The 19,502-nt window shown below is 43.2% G+C and overlaps 6 protein-coding genes across 6 annotated transcripts; 3 read left to right on the forward strand and 3 right to left on the reverse strand.

Annotated features, from left to right (window-relative positions):
* Positions 1 to 1,044, forward strand: Bfra_005299 (uncharacterized protein; the record flags this gene model as incomplete). The annotated part of the gene is made up of 1 exon (XM_037335683.1): positions 1 to 1,044. The coding sequence occupies one exon, from the start codon at positions 1 to 3 to the stop codon at positions 1,042 to 1,044; it is 1,044 nt and encodes a 347-aa protein (XP_037192778.1).
* A 777-nt stretch (positions 1,045 to 1,821) lies between these two features.
* Bfra_005300 (putative rhamnolipids biosynthesis 3-oxoacyl- protein) lies at positions 1,822 to 2,890 on the reverse strand (the record flags this gene model as incomplete). Its single annotated transcript, XM_037335684.1, has 3 exons — positions 1,822 to 2,269; positions 2,340 to 2,654; positions 2,778 to 2,890. 3 exons carry the CDS (start codon positions 2,888 to 2,890, stop codon positions 1,822 to 1,824), a joined length of 876 nt encoding a protein of 291 aa, XP_037192779.1.
* Positions 2,891 to 6,236: 3,346 nt separating this feature from the next.
* On the forward strand, positions 6,237 to 9,517 carry Bfra_005301 (putative zinc finger transcription factor 1 protein; the record flags this gene model as incomplete). The annotated part of the gene is made up of 2 exons (XM_037335685.1): positions 6,237 to 7,324; positions 7,375 to 9,517. The coding sequence occupies 2 exons, from the start codon at positions 6,237 to 6,239 to the stop codon at positions 9,515 to 9,517; spliced, it is 3,231 nt and encodes a 1,076-aa protein (XP_037192780.1).
* Positions 9,518 to 10,407: 890 nt separating this feature from the next.
* Positions 10,408 to 12,855, reverse strand: Bfra_005302 (putative atp-dependent rna helicase drs1 protein; the record flags this gene model as incomplete). Its single annotated transcript, XM_037335686.1, has 2 exons — positions 10,408 to 11,160; positions 11,215 to 12,855. 2 exons carry the CDS (start codon positions 12,853 to 12,855, stop codon positions 10,408 to 10,410), a joined length of 2,394 nt encoding a protein of 797 aa, XP_037192781.1.
* A 626-nt stretch (positions 12,856 to 13,481) lies between these two features.
* Positions 13,482 to 17,030, reverse strand: Bfra_005303 (putative acyl- n-acyltransferase protein; the record flags this gene model as incomplete). Its single annotated transcript, XM_037335687.1, has 8 exons — positions 13,482 to 14,362; positions 14,429 to 15,302; positions 15,459 to 15,553; positions 15,613 to 15,744; positions 15,818 to 16,157; positions 16,207 to 16,371; positions 16,422 to 16,630; positions 16,679 to 17,030. 8 exons carry the CDS (start codon positions 17,028 to 17,030, stop codon positions 13,482 to 13,484), a joined length of 3,048 nt encoding a protein of 1,015 aa, XP_037192782.1.
* Positions 17,031 to 17,940: 910 nt separating this feature from the next.
* Positions 17,941 to 18,796, forward strand: Bfra_005304 (putative adp-ribosylation factor 1 protein; the record flags this gene model as incomplete). The annotated part of the gene is made up of 5 exons (XM_037335688.1): positions 17,941 to 17,999; positions 18,068 to 18,131; positions 18,212 to 18,454; positions 18,511 to 18,591; positions 18,665 to 18,796. The coding sequence occupies 5 exons, from the start codon at positions 17,941 to 17,943 to the stop codon at positions 18,794 to 18,796; spliced, it is 579 nt and encodes a 192-aa protein (XP_037192783.1).
* Between the last annotated feature and the right edge of the window lie 706 nt (positions 18,797 to 19,502).

Here is a 19,502-nt window from a genome sequence, read left to right on the forward strand (position 1 = left end):
ATGTCTGTCAAGCAGACGACAGATCCGTTGACTCTGGTTAATAATTTCTACATTCGCAATGGACTTGATCAGGGAGACCAACTTACTTGCTATGAATTCGTTAAGAATGCTTTTCCAGGGAAGAGCATCGACGAACCTGCATGTCAAGGATATTGCTCGCTGACTTTTCTGGTGGGAGACGACATTGTTATTCAATTTCGACCTGGTAAATATCGACTGAATCTCATGACAACTCATGCTGCACGGGAGATATACGGGATACTTTGCCCTCGAATCACTTATGTTACCAGTCTCCCGAAATCCGGATTGTTAGTATATTCGATGAACCGATTACATGGTGTCTCATTTAAAGATTTCCGGGCAAGCAACACATCCCTAGCTACCAATACCGAAACTCGAGCAATTTTATGTAAAGATTTCGCTGCATTTCTAGCAGTAGGATGGCATCGAAAAGATTGTGTATCTCTTCCGCGTGGTATTGTAGGATCATCATTGCTATCTCGTCTTGAATTACTATGCAAGGATCTGCCAATCCGATTCCAACTATTAGCTAAAAGAATTCGCAAAGATATGCGATTCATTGAATCTATGCCATGGGTACTAACTCACGGCGACATAATTCCAAGCAATATCATGATCAACCCCCTTACGCGCCACCTTACCGGACTTGTTGATTGGGTAGAAGCCGAACCTCTACCATTTGGTACCTGTTTCTATGGACTCGAAGAAATTCTCGGTGAAATTACGCCCATCGGTTTTCATTACCATGCCGATGCGACGTTTCTGCGAAAGGTTTTCTGGGCAGAAATCGTCAATCTGATTCCCGATCTAAAACAAGATGAGTTGATGAGGACAGTTAGACTTGCGAGGGATTTGGGAGTATTGCTTTGGCACGGTATTGCATGGGACGACGGTGCCATTAATCGAGTTGTAATGGAGGAGAGAGACGAGGATGCAGATGAGATAAGGATATTAGATGCTTTCTTGGATACTGATGTTACAGACCAGATTACTTCTGAACCAGAGCATTCGCCAAAGCTTTAAAGAGCGCCATATATTCAACTAGGGGCATGGAAAGACCGACGTGAACTCCGATGACCAATTTACATAGCGATTTACAGCTTCCATCCATACGATACGCTGCAAGAACACGACCTACCTCGTTGAGAGCAAGCTGATAGCTATATCTCATGCCATCAACCGTTTCTGTACTCCGAGCCAATTGAGAGTGTCAAGCAAGAATTATCTATTTTAACAATATTCCATTCTTGACAACACCGACATCTTTCATCCCTTCGCCCTAAAGAGAGCTACCAGCAACTTGTCCTCCTTTCACCCCCTTATCTTTTCCGACGCACAATATCGATTTGTTGCGAATCTGCTTTCACTATTTGAAGACGTCAAGTTTCTTTTAACATTTTTACACATTGGAACATCGGGCCTCACTATCTTACATATGTAGATCTATACATACACATGTTTCACTTTTTCTATTACTTTTTGATACGGAGTCACGTCTTTCTTTATTTCTTTATAGCGGAGACTTTTCTTTAGTATAATTTTCATGAATCGGATATCCATTTTGAGCAAGACATGACAGTTGGTAGCCTTTTTATGTCGGGTTTTATTTGCTACCTGGGTATTACTACTCGTAATTTATTTCTTTATCCAAATTTATATTCCACTTGAAATGAAATGCCTACTTTTCATTCAAACGCTATATACATATAGATATACTACATCTACCTAACACTTCAAGGTGTGTCCCAGTGCTCTAAATGCGAGTCATAAATCGCAAACCTCAAATCCGAAGCTCTCAACCTAAAGTTTCGCTTTCTCCACATCCTCACCAATTGCACCACCTCTACTTAACATTTCCCCTCCATCAATCACCAAGTTAGCTCCATTAATATGACTCCCTGCCCTACTAGCCAAGAAAACCACCGCGCCAGCAATATCCTCCGGTTTCCCTAATCTTCCATCCGGCACCGATTTGGCCAGCTTCGCAACTCCTCCTTTTGATTCCATAAGCGCATTAGCCATTTTCGACGGAAAGAATCCTGGAGAAATGGAATTGCAAAGAATATGACGGGGACCGAGTTCGACGGCGAGGTTTTTGGTGAGATGAATGGCCGCGGCTTTGGATGCAGAATAGCCGATTGCGGAGCTAGGTCCCGGGGGAGGGGCGATGAGACCGGCGACGGAAGCGGTTACTATTACACGGGAGGGCTCTGAGGCATTTGCGCGCGCTTGAAGGAGAGGTGTGAATCTAGGGGTTTGTTAGCGGATTGATTGAATTTGTATTGGGGGGGAGAAAGAAGGGAAGATGGGGTACGTACAGTCTCACCGTTCCAAAAACACTCTTGACGTTCAAATTCATCACTTTCGCAAACGCATCATCGGGATGAGTATCGAATTTTTCTCCCCACGTGGCTCCCGCATTTGCGAATAGGATATCGATATGATCTGTGGTTTTGGATACTTCGGATACCAGATGCTGGATACCTTCAATAGTTGATATGTCTGCGGGAACGGAAATGGCTTTTGCACCCGGAGAGAGATTGGGAAGGGAATTGAGAGTTGAGACAGCGGCTTCGCAGGCGGAAGCTTTACGGGATGTGATGTAGACGAGGGAGCAGCCGGCTTGCAGGAAACTAAGAGCGGAGCGAGAGTTAGTGGCTGGAAGGGGGTGGAATAATTGATAAATGACGAGTGTCAATGAATTTCCGCCCGGATTGAAATAGTTTCTTCACAGTTAATGAAACGAGGTTACTCACGCAGAAGCAGCATGTAATCCCAATCCTCTCGATCCCCCAGTAACCACCGCGATCTTCCCCTTTAGAGAAAAAAGAGACCCAAAGTCATGGAGTTGCGTGTCGTAACTAGACATCTTTTCTTTTGCGTGTTCCAACAATCTTCGCTCTATTACTCAAATAATCGCATACACTATACTCTACAACCAAAAATGCGAAAGTATATCTCAAGAGCAATATGAATCGACGTGATGCAATGAATGATATCCGATAAATCAGTCCAGACCAACATACATATTGTACTCTCGGATAAGCATAAGCGGAGAACCCGGGGAACCGAGGTTGCGCTAGTGAAGCGATAAGAAGCGATAAGACATTTCGATTTTTGATAGTCTCAGCAGCCAGCTAAGCTATTTCCCACGGGATATCTATATCAACTTTACAGCAATTTTCTGATTTCTCTTGCGGGATAGTTCCGCGATTGAAAATTGAAGCGTCATGAACTTTCACAAGCTTAGAAGTTGTTATCATGAGGAACGTGTTAGTGACGCTGGTGTTGGGGTTTTGACAGCTACGGTTATCGCGATATAAGGATTCTTCTACGAATGTGATATTGGGTTTTGCTGGGGATAGTGATGTTGGGCAAGGGAAGCAAATTGATCTGCAGATGTGCGTGAGGCGAAAGTATTCGAGTCCCTGTTTTATCTCCATACTTGTTGCGACTCTGTTTTGTCTCCAGCAGCACGAAAAAGCTGGGGTATCGAAGATATATACCGGCACTGTTTTCAATATTCGATGCCATATCGGATGATTGTTATTTTAAATTATAAAAGTAACACAAACGTGTTTATCTTTTTTGAATTTAGTATATATTATATATCGGTTATACTTTGAAAAAGAACTAGTATCATTAGAAAGTATTGACATTCAAGTATTATCAATATATGATTTGAGATATTCGTTTCTCCGTTCTCCCAGGCTCCGGTACCTGCGAAGCCGGCCGTAGTTGGCACCTAAGGGGATAGTTTTCAATGCAGTCATCTAGCATCTTGGCACCACATCCGTCCCATCAGCCTTGATTTTGATGCCGGGTGGGTTTCGGTATTTGTCTGACTCGCGAGTCTCGACTCTCAAATAGCAATTATTGTGTTGCTCAAATGATATCCTGGTTTGATACCTGTACCTGTTTGAGATGAACGGTTGTGCGGCTGATTCCCCGTGGTTTTTGATGGAGATTGGTGGCAAATGCTTATGAATTTCAAAGTTTAATATTTCTGCATCAAATTGATGGCTGCAAAAGGCTCCCAGGCTTGCAGATATGGGGTTTAGCTCCGGCACTGGTTGCCGATTCTAAAAGAGTTCCAAGTTATTTATGCAAGAACCTTTGGGTTGTGCTCAACATCATCTGACTTGTTTCTCGTCGCTGCTTATCGAGTAGAGTTGAGTCGTGATTGATTATACTATCAGTTTGCAGACTTCTAGATTCAAGAGTTGTGAGAATATCCGATGGGAACTCACCCAATGGCTTTGGTGATATTACTATTTGGAAAACAGAAGCTACCAGGAACAGCCAATCATATCAACAGTGTCGTATTCTTGGCCGTTAGCATCGCCGCATGAACACTTGAACTCGACTAACCTTACTAGGACCGTCTAGATCATACCCCACCACATTGTATGTAAATTTTAGACATTTTGATTGATAAAATAACAAACCTTGGAAATCGATGATGGAAACTTGAGCCTTCATCAGATACCATGAACACCGCTACGAAGTGACATCAAAAGTTACAAGTTTTGACATGACACGAACAGAACCTTTCTCCCAATTTAAAGTGGCAGGAAATGCTCCCTGCGTATAATACTCCGAGATAGATTAATTCTCACCAAGGATTTCCGGAAGTCAGGGTATGCATATTCCGCTTGATTGGATAATTTGAATGAATTTAGGCGTCGACCCCGCGATTTTCTTCTGAGATAGGGATATAAGTCCGTCCATAGTATTATTTTATAGCACATTTTCGGGGATATACTTGTGAATCGCCGTTAACTTTGAGCCATTGGACCCAAACTTATTACCTCCCCGACTGTGGAGTTCCCACCCCGTACAACAGTCAAATGTATCTATCTAGCTGTGCTCGACGCTCGTATCTGGAGTACGGCCAAAGACAATCTAAAAGACTTTCGCACGTGGGGTATGTGACCATACTCCAAGGAAAACAGCTGAACTTGGAGGCTGCTTTTTGAAGATCATCGAAATTCAAACTTGTGGGTATTCCAGGATCTTAAGTTCCAACATAGTGTTGATTCCTTTTGTGGTCAAACGTACAGATAATCATAGTGCGCCGAGTATAAAGACTGAGCATGCCATTGCAGATAGTTTGGGGGTGTGTGAACATGATTGTTACTGGAGAGTTATGGTTGAAGTCCCTGCAGGACGACCTCCCACGAGATATCTCCTTCCTGCAAACTGAGTCAACAACCTAGTTATCACTTCATACACCCCAGGTTGAAAGGATCAATACGCATAGTAAGTACATGCTGCATCTTTGCTTCATGATCGGGGTAAAGGAACTTGTGCGACTGTAAAAGCAAGAAATCTATCGAAGCATTTCAACCAAGACAAATATCCGGACTGCATCCTTTCCAAAGAACTTTCTTGGGACATCAAACCTGTCAGGTAGATGAAGCTTCGTGGTCGGTGTATATCATATATGTATTCTTTCCAAGCAAATACTTGAACGGGCTTTGGGACAGAGTATATAGAATATATAATATAGATTTCAGATTGTAGATGAATATATGTATTTTAATGGACAGACCAAATATAAAAGCAGCATCTCATGCTCAAAGAAGGGGAAATGTTTTTGTGCACGGTCTAGATACTAAATACCTGGACAAAAATCATTTTCAAAGCGGCACGTATGTAATCCCAGTAGTGGTACTTTTGGCTTACTCTCTTACTAGGTAGTAGTTTCCGTACTAGGAGGTACATAGATTTCTACACCTTTATTATTATACCTAGGTAATTCCTACCTACCTGTTAAGTTTCGTGATTTCGGTGCGACTGCAACCCCTACCTTGCCAGTACCTTATCCGCATGCTTCAAGATCAATTCCTCAATTTTTGAAATGAGAGCCATAGCTCAACTCAGCTCTACATACCAAATTCACCAAATCTCACTCAGTCGCGAAGTTCGAACTGTTTCACAGCTGCAAACTTAGCTGCTCATCAAAGCACTCACACATCGACGTCATCCGAACCTACCGAATATCCGAGTTCTGAATTTGCGATTTATTGCGATTGAAACACGCATGAGTACATAATAAATTCGCGGACTGCTCAAAGACTTAGGGCTCACAAAGCTATTGGAAGTGGTGGTGTTTAGGCGGATTAGGGGTCTGGAACAATAAATGTATATGGTTCTGTGAAACAGTCATTACACAGCAAGTAATAGGATCTTAAAAGGCGCTCACAGAAATGATGCCCTCGGGTCAACATCAAAACTTTCAGGCGCAGAATGCCTCTGATTATCAGAATGCAAATCACTCTCATCAACTGGTAGCACAGGATACCCCGCCCCTTGATGTATTAGGAACGCCTAATCTTGAAGGATACGAGTTTCCCTATGTATTCGGGGAGAATACCGTAACTCCAGGTGAGCTGAAGATGGATAGTACTTCGGATCCATTTAATCTTGCGAATCCTACCGAACATCGAGATTCCATATCATCTATTCCTCCCATGCATCGAAATGGTTATGGCAGCATATCTGGACCAACGGCTCGGCATCCTAGCTTTAGTGGGGGGTCAGATGAAGCAAGTCCCACAAGCAATCGAATGGTAGGAAATTTTCACCAAGGCGATACCCCTATGGTGGATGATCTCAAAATGAATACAGGAGGTTCGGGGGATGGCAGCGAAGAGAAAGGAAAGGATAAACCTGAATTAGCACCTGCATGGACCGAACTCAAAACCAAAGCAGGTAAAGAGCGAAAGAGATTGCCACTGGCTTGTACAGCATGCCGAAGAAAAAAGATTCGTTGTTCAGGAGAGAAGCCCGCATGTGTAAATTGCACCAGGTCGAAAATTCCTTGTGTGTATAAGGTCACGACAAAAAAAGCGACGCCAAGGACGGATTACATGGCAATGCTTGACAAGAGGATAAAGCGAATGGAAACGCGCATCATGAATACTATGCCAAAGGAAGAACAAAAAGAACAAAGTGGCACGCTTACATTAGCAAGAGCTAATGTTAAGCCGCCAATTCCGGGAACGTTACCATCTAAAAATTCTGCTGGAAAAAAGCGACCCGCTGAAGAAGCATTCGGGCCCGATTTGAATGATTGGTCGAAGTCGGCAATGAAGCCTTCAAAGGAGAATGGGAGAACGATTTTGAAATCCAAGGTTGTATCAGCACAGGAGGACGCAGAAAGCAAACTCCTGAAAGATGGCAAAGAAAAGCTACCTTCGCGAGAGCTTCAAGAGCACCTGGCCGAGGTATTTTTCGAAAAGATTTATGGCCAGACGTATCACTTACTACACAAGCCAAGCTTCATGATGAAGTTAAAGTTAGTTTTGACACAAACAATCTGATTTTGAATACTAACAAAATTTGTAGGTCCGAAGCACTTCCTCCTGTCCTAGTGTTAGCCGTCTGTGCTTGCGCAGCTCGATTTTCCGATCATGTTGAATTGACTACAGCGCCGCCCTTTCTAAAAGGGGAAGAATGGGCCTCTGAAGCTCGTGATATTGTTTTGAAGCGATACGATTTCCCAAATATCACAATTTTGACGTGCTTGCTGATTCTGGGCTTTCATGAGTTTGGCACTTGTCACGGCGGTAGAAGTTGGGCATTGGCAGGCCAAGCAATTCGAATGGCATATGCTTTACAACTACATAAAGATCTCGACTACGACCCTCAAAAGCCGAAGCTTGATGAGAAAGGCAATGCGGTGAAACTCAGCTTTATTGATAGGGAAATCCGACGACGAACAATGTGGGCATGCTTTCTCATGGATAGATTTGAATCTTCTGGAACTGGTCGACCAACTTTTGTCAAAGAAGAAACTCTTGAGATTCAGTTGCCTGTGAAGGAGAACATGTTTCTGCTCGACATTCCAGGACCCACAGAAAGTCTCTACAGGGAGGTTACACATCAGAGCACGCCTGGTTGTCCAAAATTGGCCAGTCCAAAACAAAATTTAGGCGTAGCAGCATATGTGATTCGATCAATTGCACTGTATTCTAACATTGTCACTCATTTCAATCAAGGTGGTTTCGACAAAGACCTATATCCTATATGGTCACCGGAATCGAAGTATTCTAGCCTAGTCAAGAAATTGAAGGATTTTAAAGAAGCCATGCCGAAAGAGATGGTATATAATGCTGAAAATCTTAGTTCACATCGATCCGAGGGACTAGCAAATCAGTTCATATTTCTCTACATTGTCATTGAACAATCTAATTTATTCCTCAATCACTACCCGATACTTTTAGAACGGAGTGGACCTCGATCCGATGCTCCCAAAGAATTTATAACTAAAATAGAGTCCAAATCGATAGAAGCAGCCGGTCGCATCGCTGGATTTATCGATGACGGAAAATCTTTGTCCCTCACTGCACCTTTCGTTGGGTATTGTGCATTCTCAGCCAGTATGCTTTTAGTCCGTGGTATCTTTTCGGGGAATCCTAGTTTGGAAGAGTCTTCTAGGAAGCACCTTACAATTACTCTGAGATACATAACAATGATGAAGAAGCATTGGGGCATGTTCCACTCGTTATCCGAAACTCTCAGAAGTCATTATAAGACATGTGCAGACAAAGTTATTGCTGGTTCAAGTAACGACTCGAGGTCAAGCATTCCCCAATACGGCGATTGGTTTGATAAATTCCCACATGGTGTATCACAGTCTGACTTTGAAGATCCTGCTGCGGCTGTCAAGAAAGAGAAGGGGGACGATGCTGTTCTCGAACAAAAGTCGGACTTGAAGACTGTGGCGAATTACGTAAAGGATTTACCCACACCCTCCCCCAAACAACAACCAAATTCCAAGCCCACAAAGCAAAAGGTCAAAAGAACCCAATCTACATCACAGCCTTCACGTCCCCCACAGCTGGATACTATGCAAGCCATGCCTTCTGATATGCAAGCTTCACATCAAGGAATGCAGGTATCAACCCCATCATCATCGCATCCACAGATGACATCTCAACAAGCACCTCAAAATTCATATAACCAAAGTATTATGTCACCAACTGCTCTCTATCCGCCGCCACAGTATGTTAATCATCACGACCTTCTCATGCGGTCGCAACGATCGCAACAACCACACAATATAGCTCAGCGGCAACTTAATGAAGTTTTAGGATTCGATTACGCGGCAATGGATCACTCGGCTATGAATGGCAATGGTTTGCATAGTGGTGTCATGAACGGCAATACTATGAATGGCAGTATGAACAATAGTGGTACACCAGGCACCAATCACAATGGCGATGGATCAATGTTGAATTGGGGAGATATCGGCCTGGGCGGAATTGGAAATGGGTATGATATGCTGGGTCTTGAGAATGGAATGCCTAACGCATGGTATCCGCCTTTTAATTTGAGTCCGCCTCCTATCAATGTGGATGGAATGAACGATGATGCATTCGGAGGCAATTCTGTTGGGGGAGATTTCGAAATGAGAATGGGTGGTCAGGGTATGATGGGTATGAATATGGGTGGAGTAAATGGAGGTGGTGGTATGGGTGGGCATTGATTAAGTATTGACCTTCATCATTCTTGCTTGAGGTGGTTGTGAATAGGAAATATGGTGAAAAGTATGTAATTCTGCGTTTGGAGTTTGGTTTTGTATATGGATTACTACGTGGTTCAGTGCCAGTCCGTTTTGTATTTAGGTATGGATGGGTATTGGAACAAACATATTCTTGGCTGGGTGGTCTGGGTGATCGGTCGGTTGGCTTGCTTAAGGGGTGGGTTCTTTCTAGGGCAAATGGAAAACGGAGAAAACTTCTCACGAGGGCTGTACGGAAGGACTGGGAAGGACTGGGCACTTCTGGTTTTTATCTTTCTTGAAAGTAAGGAGTTGGTGGAGTGGGAATGAGTCGTATATATTAGACGCCAGACAAGATGTTGGGATTGGGTAACGAGGAAACTTGAGACTTGAAAGTTGGGTATTTTAAAGGACATGCGGAATAAGAAATGTCGAGACGCGTTATGATTACATATAGCATCGCAATGTGCAATCTGGGGAAGTTATATATATCTGTATGGAGGATGTGGATATGAGGGCACGAGATGAAAATATGACACTTAACATGGTTATTGATATGATAATATGTATACATCATGTTGCATCGAGTATTGTTCTTTGGTGACTGTGATCCTTGATCTGATCGAGGGTGTCTGCTTGAACGGACAGGGCTATTCTAAGTGTAAGACTATACATGGAAATTCCAGACCACCAGGCCTACCACCAAGGCGGTAGATATGATGATTTCTCTTACACGGCATGCCGGACAACATTAGATTAGTTGTGGAAAAGCATTAATCAGGAATTCACAATTGATACTCATACACAGTGCACACATAACAAAACAATGGATTGGTATCTCAACTTTTCTCCACCACCAGTATTAATCTACACATCTATTTCCTCTTTGCTCCTCCCGTTCTCATAGGCCTCATGGGTTTCTTTCCACCCGGTCCAGGAGGTTTTCCACCCTTAACCTTCTTCTTCCCCTTCTCCTTAGCCAAGACTCCCTTTCCATCTCTCTCCTGTCTACCCTTCTTCCAGACCCTCCCCTCTAATCTCTCTCCCTTATCATCCAACTTCTTCTTATCTTTATTACTCAACTTCCCCTTCTTCTTTCCTCCCACCACGCCATTCAATTCCTCAACACCCAATTTCTTCGCTGCCAACTTCTCCTTCTCAGTCTCAAACCATGTTCTCTTAGGTCTTCCCTTGATTTCCGCTTCATGATCAATGAAATTTTGTCCCTTGCGAACCTCCATTTCTGCTTGCGCAAGAATCTTATCTTCCTTTTCTTCTTTCAAAATTTCTTCAATCTCATCTGCCATCTCATCAACCTTCTCACTCCAACTGTCTGCCTCGCTAGCCTCGATCACTCGACTGACAACCTTGGCTCCTTGCGTGCGACTAGACTTTACAGCTGCTTTGACAACTTTACGATCGGGTTCTGCGGCAATAGTACAAGCGCGTCCCAAACGACCAGCACGAGCTGTACGTCCAACACGATGAAGATAGATGTCGTGAGATTGAGGAGCTTCGTAGTTGATTACTGTGTCAACACCCTTGATATCGAGACCACGGGAGGCAAGATCAGTAGCGAGAAGGAATGAGGCTTTTCCATCACGGAATGCTTCTACACTTTTGATACGCTGAATTTATTAGTTAGTGAAATAGTAGTGACGGGAGTAGAAGTAGAAGCATACCTGTTCTTGACTCATGCTACCGTGCAATTCAGTAGCTTTGAGACCAGATAATCCAAAGATGATACGTGCTCTATGAGCTTCCTTCTTCTGTCTAAAGAAGACAATGACTCGATCAGTGTAGACATTTGCGCAGAGATACAAAAGATAACCCATTCGTTTACCCTCCCTTCCTGGACGAAGACGTATGAACTCTTGTACCAAAGTACCTGCAGTTGACTTCTGGGAATCAACAAGTAATCGCACAGGTCGGTTGAGACCCACACGAATAAGATTGTCTACAGATGAAGACATTGTTGCAGAGAACAACATAGTCTGTCTTGACTTGGGGATAGTCGTTAAAATTTCATTCAACTCATCGGCGAAACCAGCTTCAAGCATTCTATCGGCTTCATCGAGAACAAGAATCTCCAGGGTATCGACAGTAAAACTTGGGGAGTTGCGCATGTGATCGATGAAACGACCCGGAGTAGCAATAATGACATCTGGACGAAGACGTAACTCGGCTTCTTGAACTTTCAAACTAAGACCTCCAACTGCCAAACAGAATTTGATATCAGTGTGACTTGCGAGTTTCGTAGCGACTGCGTGACATTGGATTGCCAATTCACGAGTTGGCATAAGAATAGCCACTCTACTGGTTGGCACTTTCTTTGGTCTGTATAGAAGACGTTCAAGAACCGGAACAATAAATGCTGCCGTCTTTCCAGAACCAGTAACAGCACCACCAACAACATCCTTTCCAAGTAAAGCAACAGGTATGGTTTTCGATTGAATTGGCGTAGGCTGCGTAAAACCGACAGTGGCAAGACCTCGAAGAATTGGCCGAGATAATGACATGCTTTGGAATGTTGTATTGAGTTCTTGTTTTGCACCCTTGACTGGCTTTTCTTCAGGAGCGAAAAACGCTTCCCTCTTAGCAGCTTCCTCTGGATCATCGTCCATGTCCTCATCTTCGTCGGAAGCTTCAGAAGCAGCATCGTCTGGGTGGGGTGCCGGAGATGCGACTGAATCGTTATCTGAATCGTCATCTTCTCCCTCTTCATCATCTTCTGCATCAGAATCCTCCTCTGCTCCAGACTCTTCCGCAGATCCAGCACCCATTCCAAATCCATCCTCGGCCATGAATTCATCATCTTCATCCTCAAAATCCATACCCTCGGGCGCATCTTGTTCTTCCTTCGAAGCTACGGCGTCTTCTTGGTCTGCCATTACTTCATCATCTGCTTCTCCCTTCTTTCCAGAGGCCTTCTTCTTTTCTCTTCTTCGTGCAATGATTTCATCAATGTCCACTGCCTTTTTATCACCTCCATTGAGTCCCTTCTTCGCTCCATCAAACCCCCAACCCTCAAACTCCTCTAAATCTGCGCCACCTGTTCCGTCTGCTTCCAATGCAAATTCAAAATCGGAATCCATTGCCCCATCATCTGCATCCTTAATTCCCCATATTCCCTCTTCTTCCTCAGACTTCTTCTTTGATTTCTTGGACTTTTTTGTAGAAGCAGTATCATCGTTGCGTTTGCGTTTTTTGTTCGAGGAAGGATCTAGAGGCAATTCCTCTTCAACCACATTAGTTAAGTCTTCGCCTTCATTGTCTGATAGTGTGAGAACGAAGTCATCGTCGCGATTGCGTTTGGGTGCCATGTTTGGTTTATACTGTCTTAAGATTTTCGATCACTGGAGAAAAAAAGTTAGAGAGTGGTTTTACCGCCTGGCAGAATCTTTTTTTGTTGACGAGATTGGTTAGCTTTTGAAAAACTGCATAAGTCTCGAGCACGACAAATAATGTGCATAAATTATACTTCACAATTATACCTAGGTAGGAGGAAAATCACAACAAAGCTACAACAGAGGAACAGATATTGATTTCTTGTATTATTTCCTGTGAATTCCTCAATTTAATTACGTTCAGTTCAATAAAAGCTTCGTCAGATCTCGCTTGTTAATTGCAGATCTTTGTATATTTTAGCACCAAAGTGTAGAAACTCCTCGCACATTGTATCCCATCGTTCAATGTTTCCATTCTTTCTTTCATTTTGTCAACTCCAAATTCTTCACATTCAGCCCAGAGCCTTTCCCTGATTATCACCCTCGAAAAGGCAAGTAATGAAATTCAATATGATCTCAAACACAGCCACCTCCAGAGTGATGGAACCTGCAATAGTGACATATTGAAAAGGAAAGAAGAAAAGAAGAAAAAGGGAAATAAACTGTATTGGGTATTCGAAAGTCGAGACTGTGTCGATCAATTATGTCCGTGAGTATGGTAGCTAGACCATGTGTGTGAATTCACCTGAATGCTCAAGTTCCTTTTGAAAGTGCACGACGTCCAGCCACTCTACTGGACTCTTCAATACAGAAGTTCGGCCAACAGAGATGAGCCGAATTTCATCCAAGAACCAGAAGTTGCGCAAGAACTTTTTCATCCAATCGTAATTGGGGTCATCCTTTTTGACAGGAACCTCGATAATCAGTTGGTGACAGCGGGCGCCACAACCGTGGCCGTAGGCAGGATCATTATCAGGGTTGAGCCAGTTGTATCCACCATTACTAGACCAAGCACGACTTGAAACCACGAGGAGACTATCTAGAACACAACCACCAATTCCCTTACGAGTATATTCAGGGTGAACATAAAAGTGTAGATTGTGTGTAAATCTGGATCGACCGTTAGATCTTCCAGTAAGTCCACAACCACGAATCTCGGTGTATCCAAAGCCAACGATATTCTCATACTGCGGTAGCTTGGTCTTGACCTTTGGATTGGCGGATTTCGCTGGAATGCAACCTTTGACGGCAACCACGAAAGGTAACTTCTCTTTTTTGTTGACTTGTATGAGGTAAAGAATGTCATTCTGAGTGACTGGCTCTTGATCCTCTGGGATATAAGACTCACGAACGTAATGATTATAAATCTCCAAAATGTGCTTTGCATCAGCTTCAGTGGCGGGTCGTAGATAAATCTCAATCTTAGGAGCAGATGTATTTGGCTCAGAGTCTTCTGCCATTTGCCGCTCATAGTGAGCATTACTTACTATGACAGCTCGTTCTTGTGCTTTTCGAGCCCTCTCTACATTCTGAAAGTGAGCTGCTGCGTCTTTGGCTGCAGTCTGATGGAGTCTCTTTTGTTCATCGGAGGCATTCAAAATATCTAGCAGCAAAGTTAATCCATGAGACCAAGGCCAAGTACATGAATTTTTCAAGGAAATAAACTTACCAGGAATTGTTGGCTCATGATGGGGTGCTTTGGAAAGGACGACGTTATTGACAACATATTCGCCAGATCTAAAACCTTCGGCAGAGGTGTCGATAGTAATTGTGACTGGCTGCACAGGGCTGACATTGTTAGACCATTCATGAATGTAAGATGGAATGTAAGCAGAATCGAAAGCTCCACGCTCCTCCCAAATTGGTGGTGTACACCAGTTACCATCCCAATCGCGCAAGATCAGGTTTGCATCTTTTGTTTCAGATAGACGAACGCCTTCCTTGGATTCTGTGCCAATGTCGGCCTTTTTCAACTTATCGCCAATGTCAGAAAAGCTAGAGATTGACCAGAATGGAGGCGAAGAGACGATGCTAACAGCTTGATTTAAGTTACCCATAAGCTTTCCATTCAATGAACCGTTGACTTGTGTGTTGGCAAGAATGGCAGCTTGGTTCTCCTTTGGTGCGAAACTGTGAACAGCAACGTGGGAAATTTTGTCCTGAGAGGATTCGCCCTTCAAAGCAGCCAAACTAATAGCAGTATTCGTATGATTATCATCAATCGTGCTCATTACACTAACACCTTTCTCAGCGAAAGGCTTTGCACTGAAGACATTTTCCTTCTTGATGCTCGGGGGATCTGCGAAGCGGCGAGCAAGAAACACACTGAAATCAGCTGTTCCAGCGGCTAGCTTGCGCTTTTCTGCATTTGCTTCGGCCTGTGTTGGCTTTCTTGGGGCAGGCTTTGGTGATGTAGGCTGTAAAACAGTTTGTTGTTGTGCTCGTACCTCCGCATGTGCGGCCGCTTTATTCGCAATGAATGTCTGGAAATCTTCATCTGCTTTGCTTAAAGTCTTGCCTTGAGTCAACTTTGCAGTGGTCCACTGTAAGAATGTATGTTAGCAAGATTCATACTCTTCAAAGTCACGACAGGTATAGGGATGAAGGAGAGGTGAATCAGAGAATGAAAGATTAAATCAGAGGGTAAAGATCGTGTAAAGGCAAGAGAGAACGGACAGATCAAGTGTGCAAATGCTTACCGAGTTGAATGGTGCGGGTATTAGAGGCTTATTCGACATTTTTGTGTGTGAGTTCTGTCTCTGAGGAAAGGTCGACTTTTCAGTACCGGGGGATTCTGGATAAAGCCATCAGTAATTGTTGAATCAATCTGAAACCAGCGCTAATATAACCTACCTAACTTGTTCTCAAAATTGTTGTTATTGTTCGAGTTGACTTCGTCATCTGTAAAGGTTTGGGGCTGCAGGGAAAGCAGAGGTGGATTCGAGGAAGAGGGAGGGGAATCAGATTTCAATTGCTGTATATTCACTAGTGCGCAATTTTGTTAGCCCTAACCTTTTCCAGTTTTGAAGAATTTTTCGGGTTTGAAAGTGAAGTGTACCCTTGAGATTTTCGCTTTGTGTTATTGATTTTGGAGCAGCGATGAGCTTTCTCTTCAAATCTTTCTCTTGTTTATCCTTAAGTAGCATTCTCATAAACTCGTCTTCCCTCATCAAGGAACGACCAGAGATGACTGTCTGTATAGGAGCAGTCAGTGGGCACGACTCACTACTTGCACCACCAGGAGCTGAAGCTTGCACCGGAGAGCTGGTGGTGTGTGTAGTTGGGATAGAAGATGGTGCAACAGAACCAATAGCAGCAAAGAGCTCTTGGCCTGCAACTGAGATGTTTTCATTGACTGTAGTGTTTGCTTTGGCATCTGGGACAATAGCAACAGGAGACTGAGTTAAAGTTAGTGATGTGAATCGATGATAGAATCAAAAGTCATACCAAGACTGGGACCATGATAGCCTCATTGGCACTGTCGACTCTGCGTGAATTGGTATTTTGAGATTTACCCATGCGCTTGTGAAAGTCTGCCATGAGCCTCTGCTCTATCAACTTCTCAGGAGTTGGCTTCTTGACTGCGCCATCCTTGACAACAGTGGTTGAGCACTTAAGTACATAGTCAGTAATAGCAACCAGAAACTAGAAGGGAGACTAACTGGAGCCAATGGAACACCACCGCCGCCACTAGAAGGCGATTCCTCGAGACTCCGAGGTGTGAAAGACTTCGCTGAACCACTCAAAGAAGGAGATATGCTCTTCGGCTTGGTTGGGGTAGAGATGATCGCATTTGCCTTGAATGTACTTTCCCCGGAACTGCTTTGAAAGTTGAATTTATTGATGGCATTGTCGTGAACCTTAGGAGAAACTGACACAATCAGCGAGCGAAAGAACGGATATGGGAAAAGATACTTACAGCGAGAATCATTTAAGCCTCCCAACTTTGACAAATGGGACGCCAGGTCCTTGTTTCCTGTCAACACGCTCATTTTCGCTATGTTTGGTGGCGGTGAAGGCGTGTGTCTACACAGAGAGTTGTCATCCAAGTCGAGATTTCTCGGGCCGCCTGGTGTGACTTGATAAAGCTTCTGGTGGCCAACTGCGAATCGTGATGAACCAAGACCGTTTACCTTCCCGGCAATCTCAAGGACCTCATCTTTGAATGCTAGAAAATCTTGTTCAAAATCTCCTCGGAGGCGTTTGATGCGGGCCTTCTCGAATTCCTCGTCTCTCTCTGTTGAAACTATTATTTTAGAGTGATGTTCCATTGCCGCGAGATTATTACAAAGGTGGAAGTAATTGCACAAAGATGCCTGGTGACGAAGAGTATAGATTGTAATCGACAAAGCAGCAGAGAGTCGCGAAAAGGTGTGAAACTGCAAAGTGATTCGCTATCTGTGTGTGGAATAATAAACAAGGCGGATAAGAGGAACAGTGAGTAAAGTAGATAGTAATTCTGTCTCTTTGTATAGCCGATTGAGGAAAATACGAAGAAATTGATACCAAATATGTAGAAGAAAGAAATACCTTCAATGGAAAGCGACAACAAGGTACCCAGGCAATCTTTTATTATCGTGGCTAAGTTATTGTTCTGTGTTGTTGAGAAGAGCTCGAAGGTGAATATGTTACTGGTTAACTAAAACGAGGTGTGTTGCGGAGGAGTGAATCGAGTGAAGTAAGATAATCGAGAAGAACAGAAATTGAAATTCTTCATGAATGTTGGGACTTGTTCTTCTTCTTCTTCTTCGAATAAGATCAAACTTTCGAGCCGAGAAGACCATGAGAAGTTTCCAATCTATCAATCAATCGCAAATCATACCACCCGTCTATCATTGATCCCATCATGAAAAAGTGACTGCAAGAGAGATTGTGGTTTGAATCGGGAAGCTACAACTTGCAGTATCGAAACATTGACATCTCGTTGCGCAGACTGACAAGCACGCGAGAACATCTCCAGCAGCCACGGATGACAATCTGATCCATTACCTAGGTAGTGAAAAATCTTCATCTAATAAACGATTTACTTTTCCAACGAATATTGAAACGTCAGAATATTAGAATATATCACGTGATTTATCTGCCTCTCCTTGAAATGTGAGCAGAACGCTTTATTTCTTCCCTGCGATGAACATTTGAGGAGAGCAATACCAACGACGACATAGAAAGATTTTGGTAAAGATGTTATCCATATTACGCAAGGCGAGACTCAAGGACAAGGAGATGAGAATTTTGATGCTGTATGAGACTGCTATTCCCCCTGACAATCTTTCCTTGCTGATCGTCTTTTTTTAATTTTTTCGCACAGCGGACTGGATAATGCTGGCAAGACTACGATAGTCAAAAGAATCATGGGGGAAGATGTCAACACTGTGAGCCCAACACTGGGTTTCATCATCAAAACTATTGAGCATTCTGGGTACATCTTATGCCACCTATGAAGAAGCTACAGCACGCTGACCATTTAAAGTTACAAGCTGAACATTTGTATTACCTCTTTAACTTTCCGCTATTTCTAGTGAAATATATACTGAACCTTACAATTGTAGGGGATGTTGGGGGTCAAAAGACTCTCCGATCATACTGGAGAAACTATTTTGAGAAGACTGATGCTTTGATATGGGTGGTTGATGCCACTGACCGTCTACGTATTGAAGATTGCAAGGAAGAGTTGCATGCTTTACTGCAGGAAGAGGTTTGTTAATAGTAAAGTATTGAGTTTTTACAATGCCAATAACTGACACTCTATAGAGACTTTCTGGGGCGAGTCTTCTTGTGTTTGCCAACAAGACAGATGTTAATGGCTGCATGACCAAGACCGAAATAAAAGATGTGAGTGAAGACTGAAAAACATGCAGGCGTAAAGGGCGTCGTCAAGAGAAGTGGATATACTAACCGGAAATAGATGTTGGTGCTAGATGAAATTCGGACGCACAAATGGCACATCATTAATTGCAGCGCGATCACAGGCGATAATTTGGACGAAGGACTGACTTGGGTTGTCGAAGACTCCAAGGAACGATTATTTCTATATTGATGTCGGTGAACGAGTCGAAAAAGTCCACTACTACCGAAATAGAGTACTTACTAGGAACCTTCCTACCTATACTATACGGAGTACTAGACCACTGGTGGATCTCCGGAATTCGTGCAACCCAATACTAGGAATATCCCATTCAACTCATTTTAGTGACATAGTTACGAAAAGAAGAGATTTGTTTGTTTGTTTTAATTTGGGACTTCTCTAGTGTCATTTAATTCTGTGCCCAGCTTGCCCAGATGGGTGTACGGGTACCGGTACCTTAATAACCTTACCCCTCGTAAAAAAAAATTGATAATCGGGCCAGGATCTTCTTTGTTTTGGGTTGCAGGAGCTTCTATTGTTTATTGTTTGTATTCGACGTAAGCGCGTAATTGTGTGACAGCCGCCGCTCAAGGAACGGCACGAAGTATACCGAGCAGATATTGATCAATTGTGAATAGGTTAACAGGTAGGTCAGTAGGTATAGAACCTTCGAAACTTATCGTGAGAAGTGTGCATCTAGACATCTGTCATGACTTTTTGAAGCACGCAAGTATACAACGATAGAATATGTGCCACGTTTTATGTATGTACAGTTGTAAAAAGAAAAAATGGCAACAACCCAAGGTTGTATCCATATCTAGGTACTCGTAACCTTACTTAAATGAAAGCTTGCAGCTTAAGTTATGAACTTTATGAAACCTTGACCAAGCGAACCTTG

The sequence above is a fragment of the Botrytis fragariae genome (genome assembly GCF_013461495.1).
Source record: "Botrytis fragariae strain BVB16 chromosome Unknown tig00000054, whole genome shotgun sequence".
NCBI lineage: Eukaryota > Fungi > Ascomycota > Leotiomycetes > Helotiales > Sclerotiniaceae > Botrytis > Botrytis fragariae.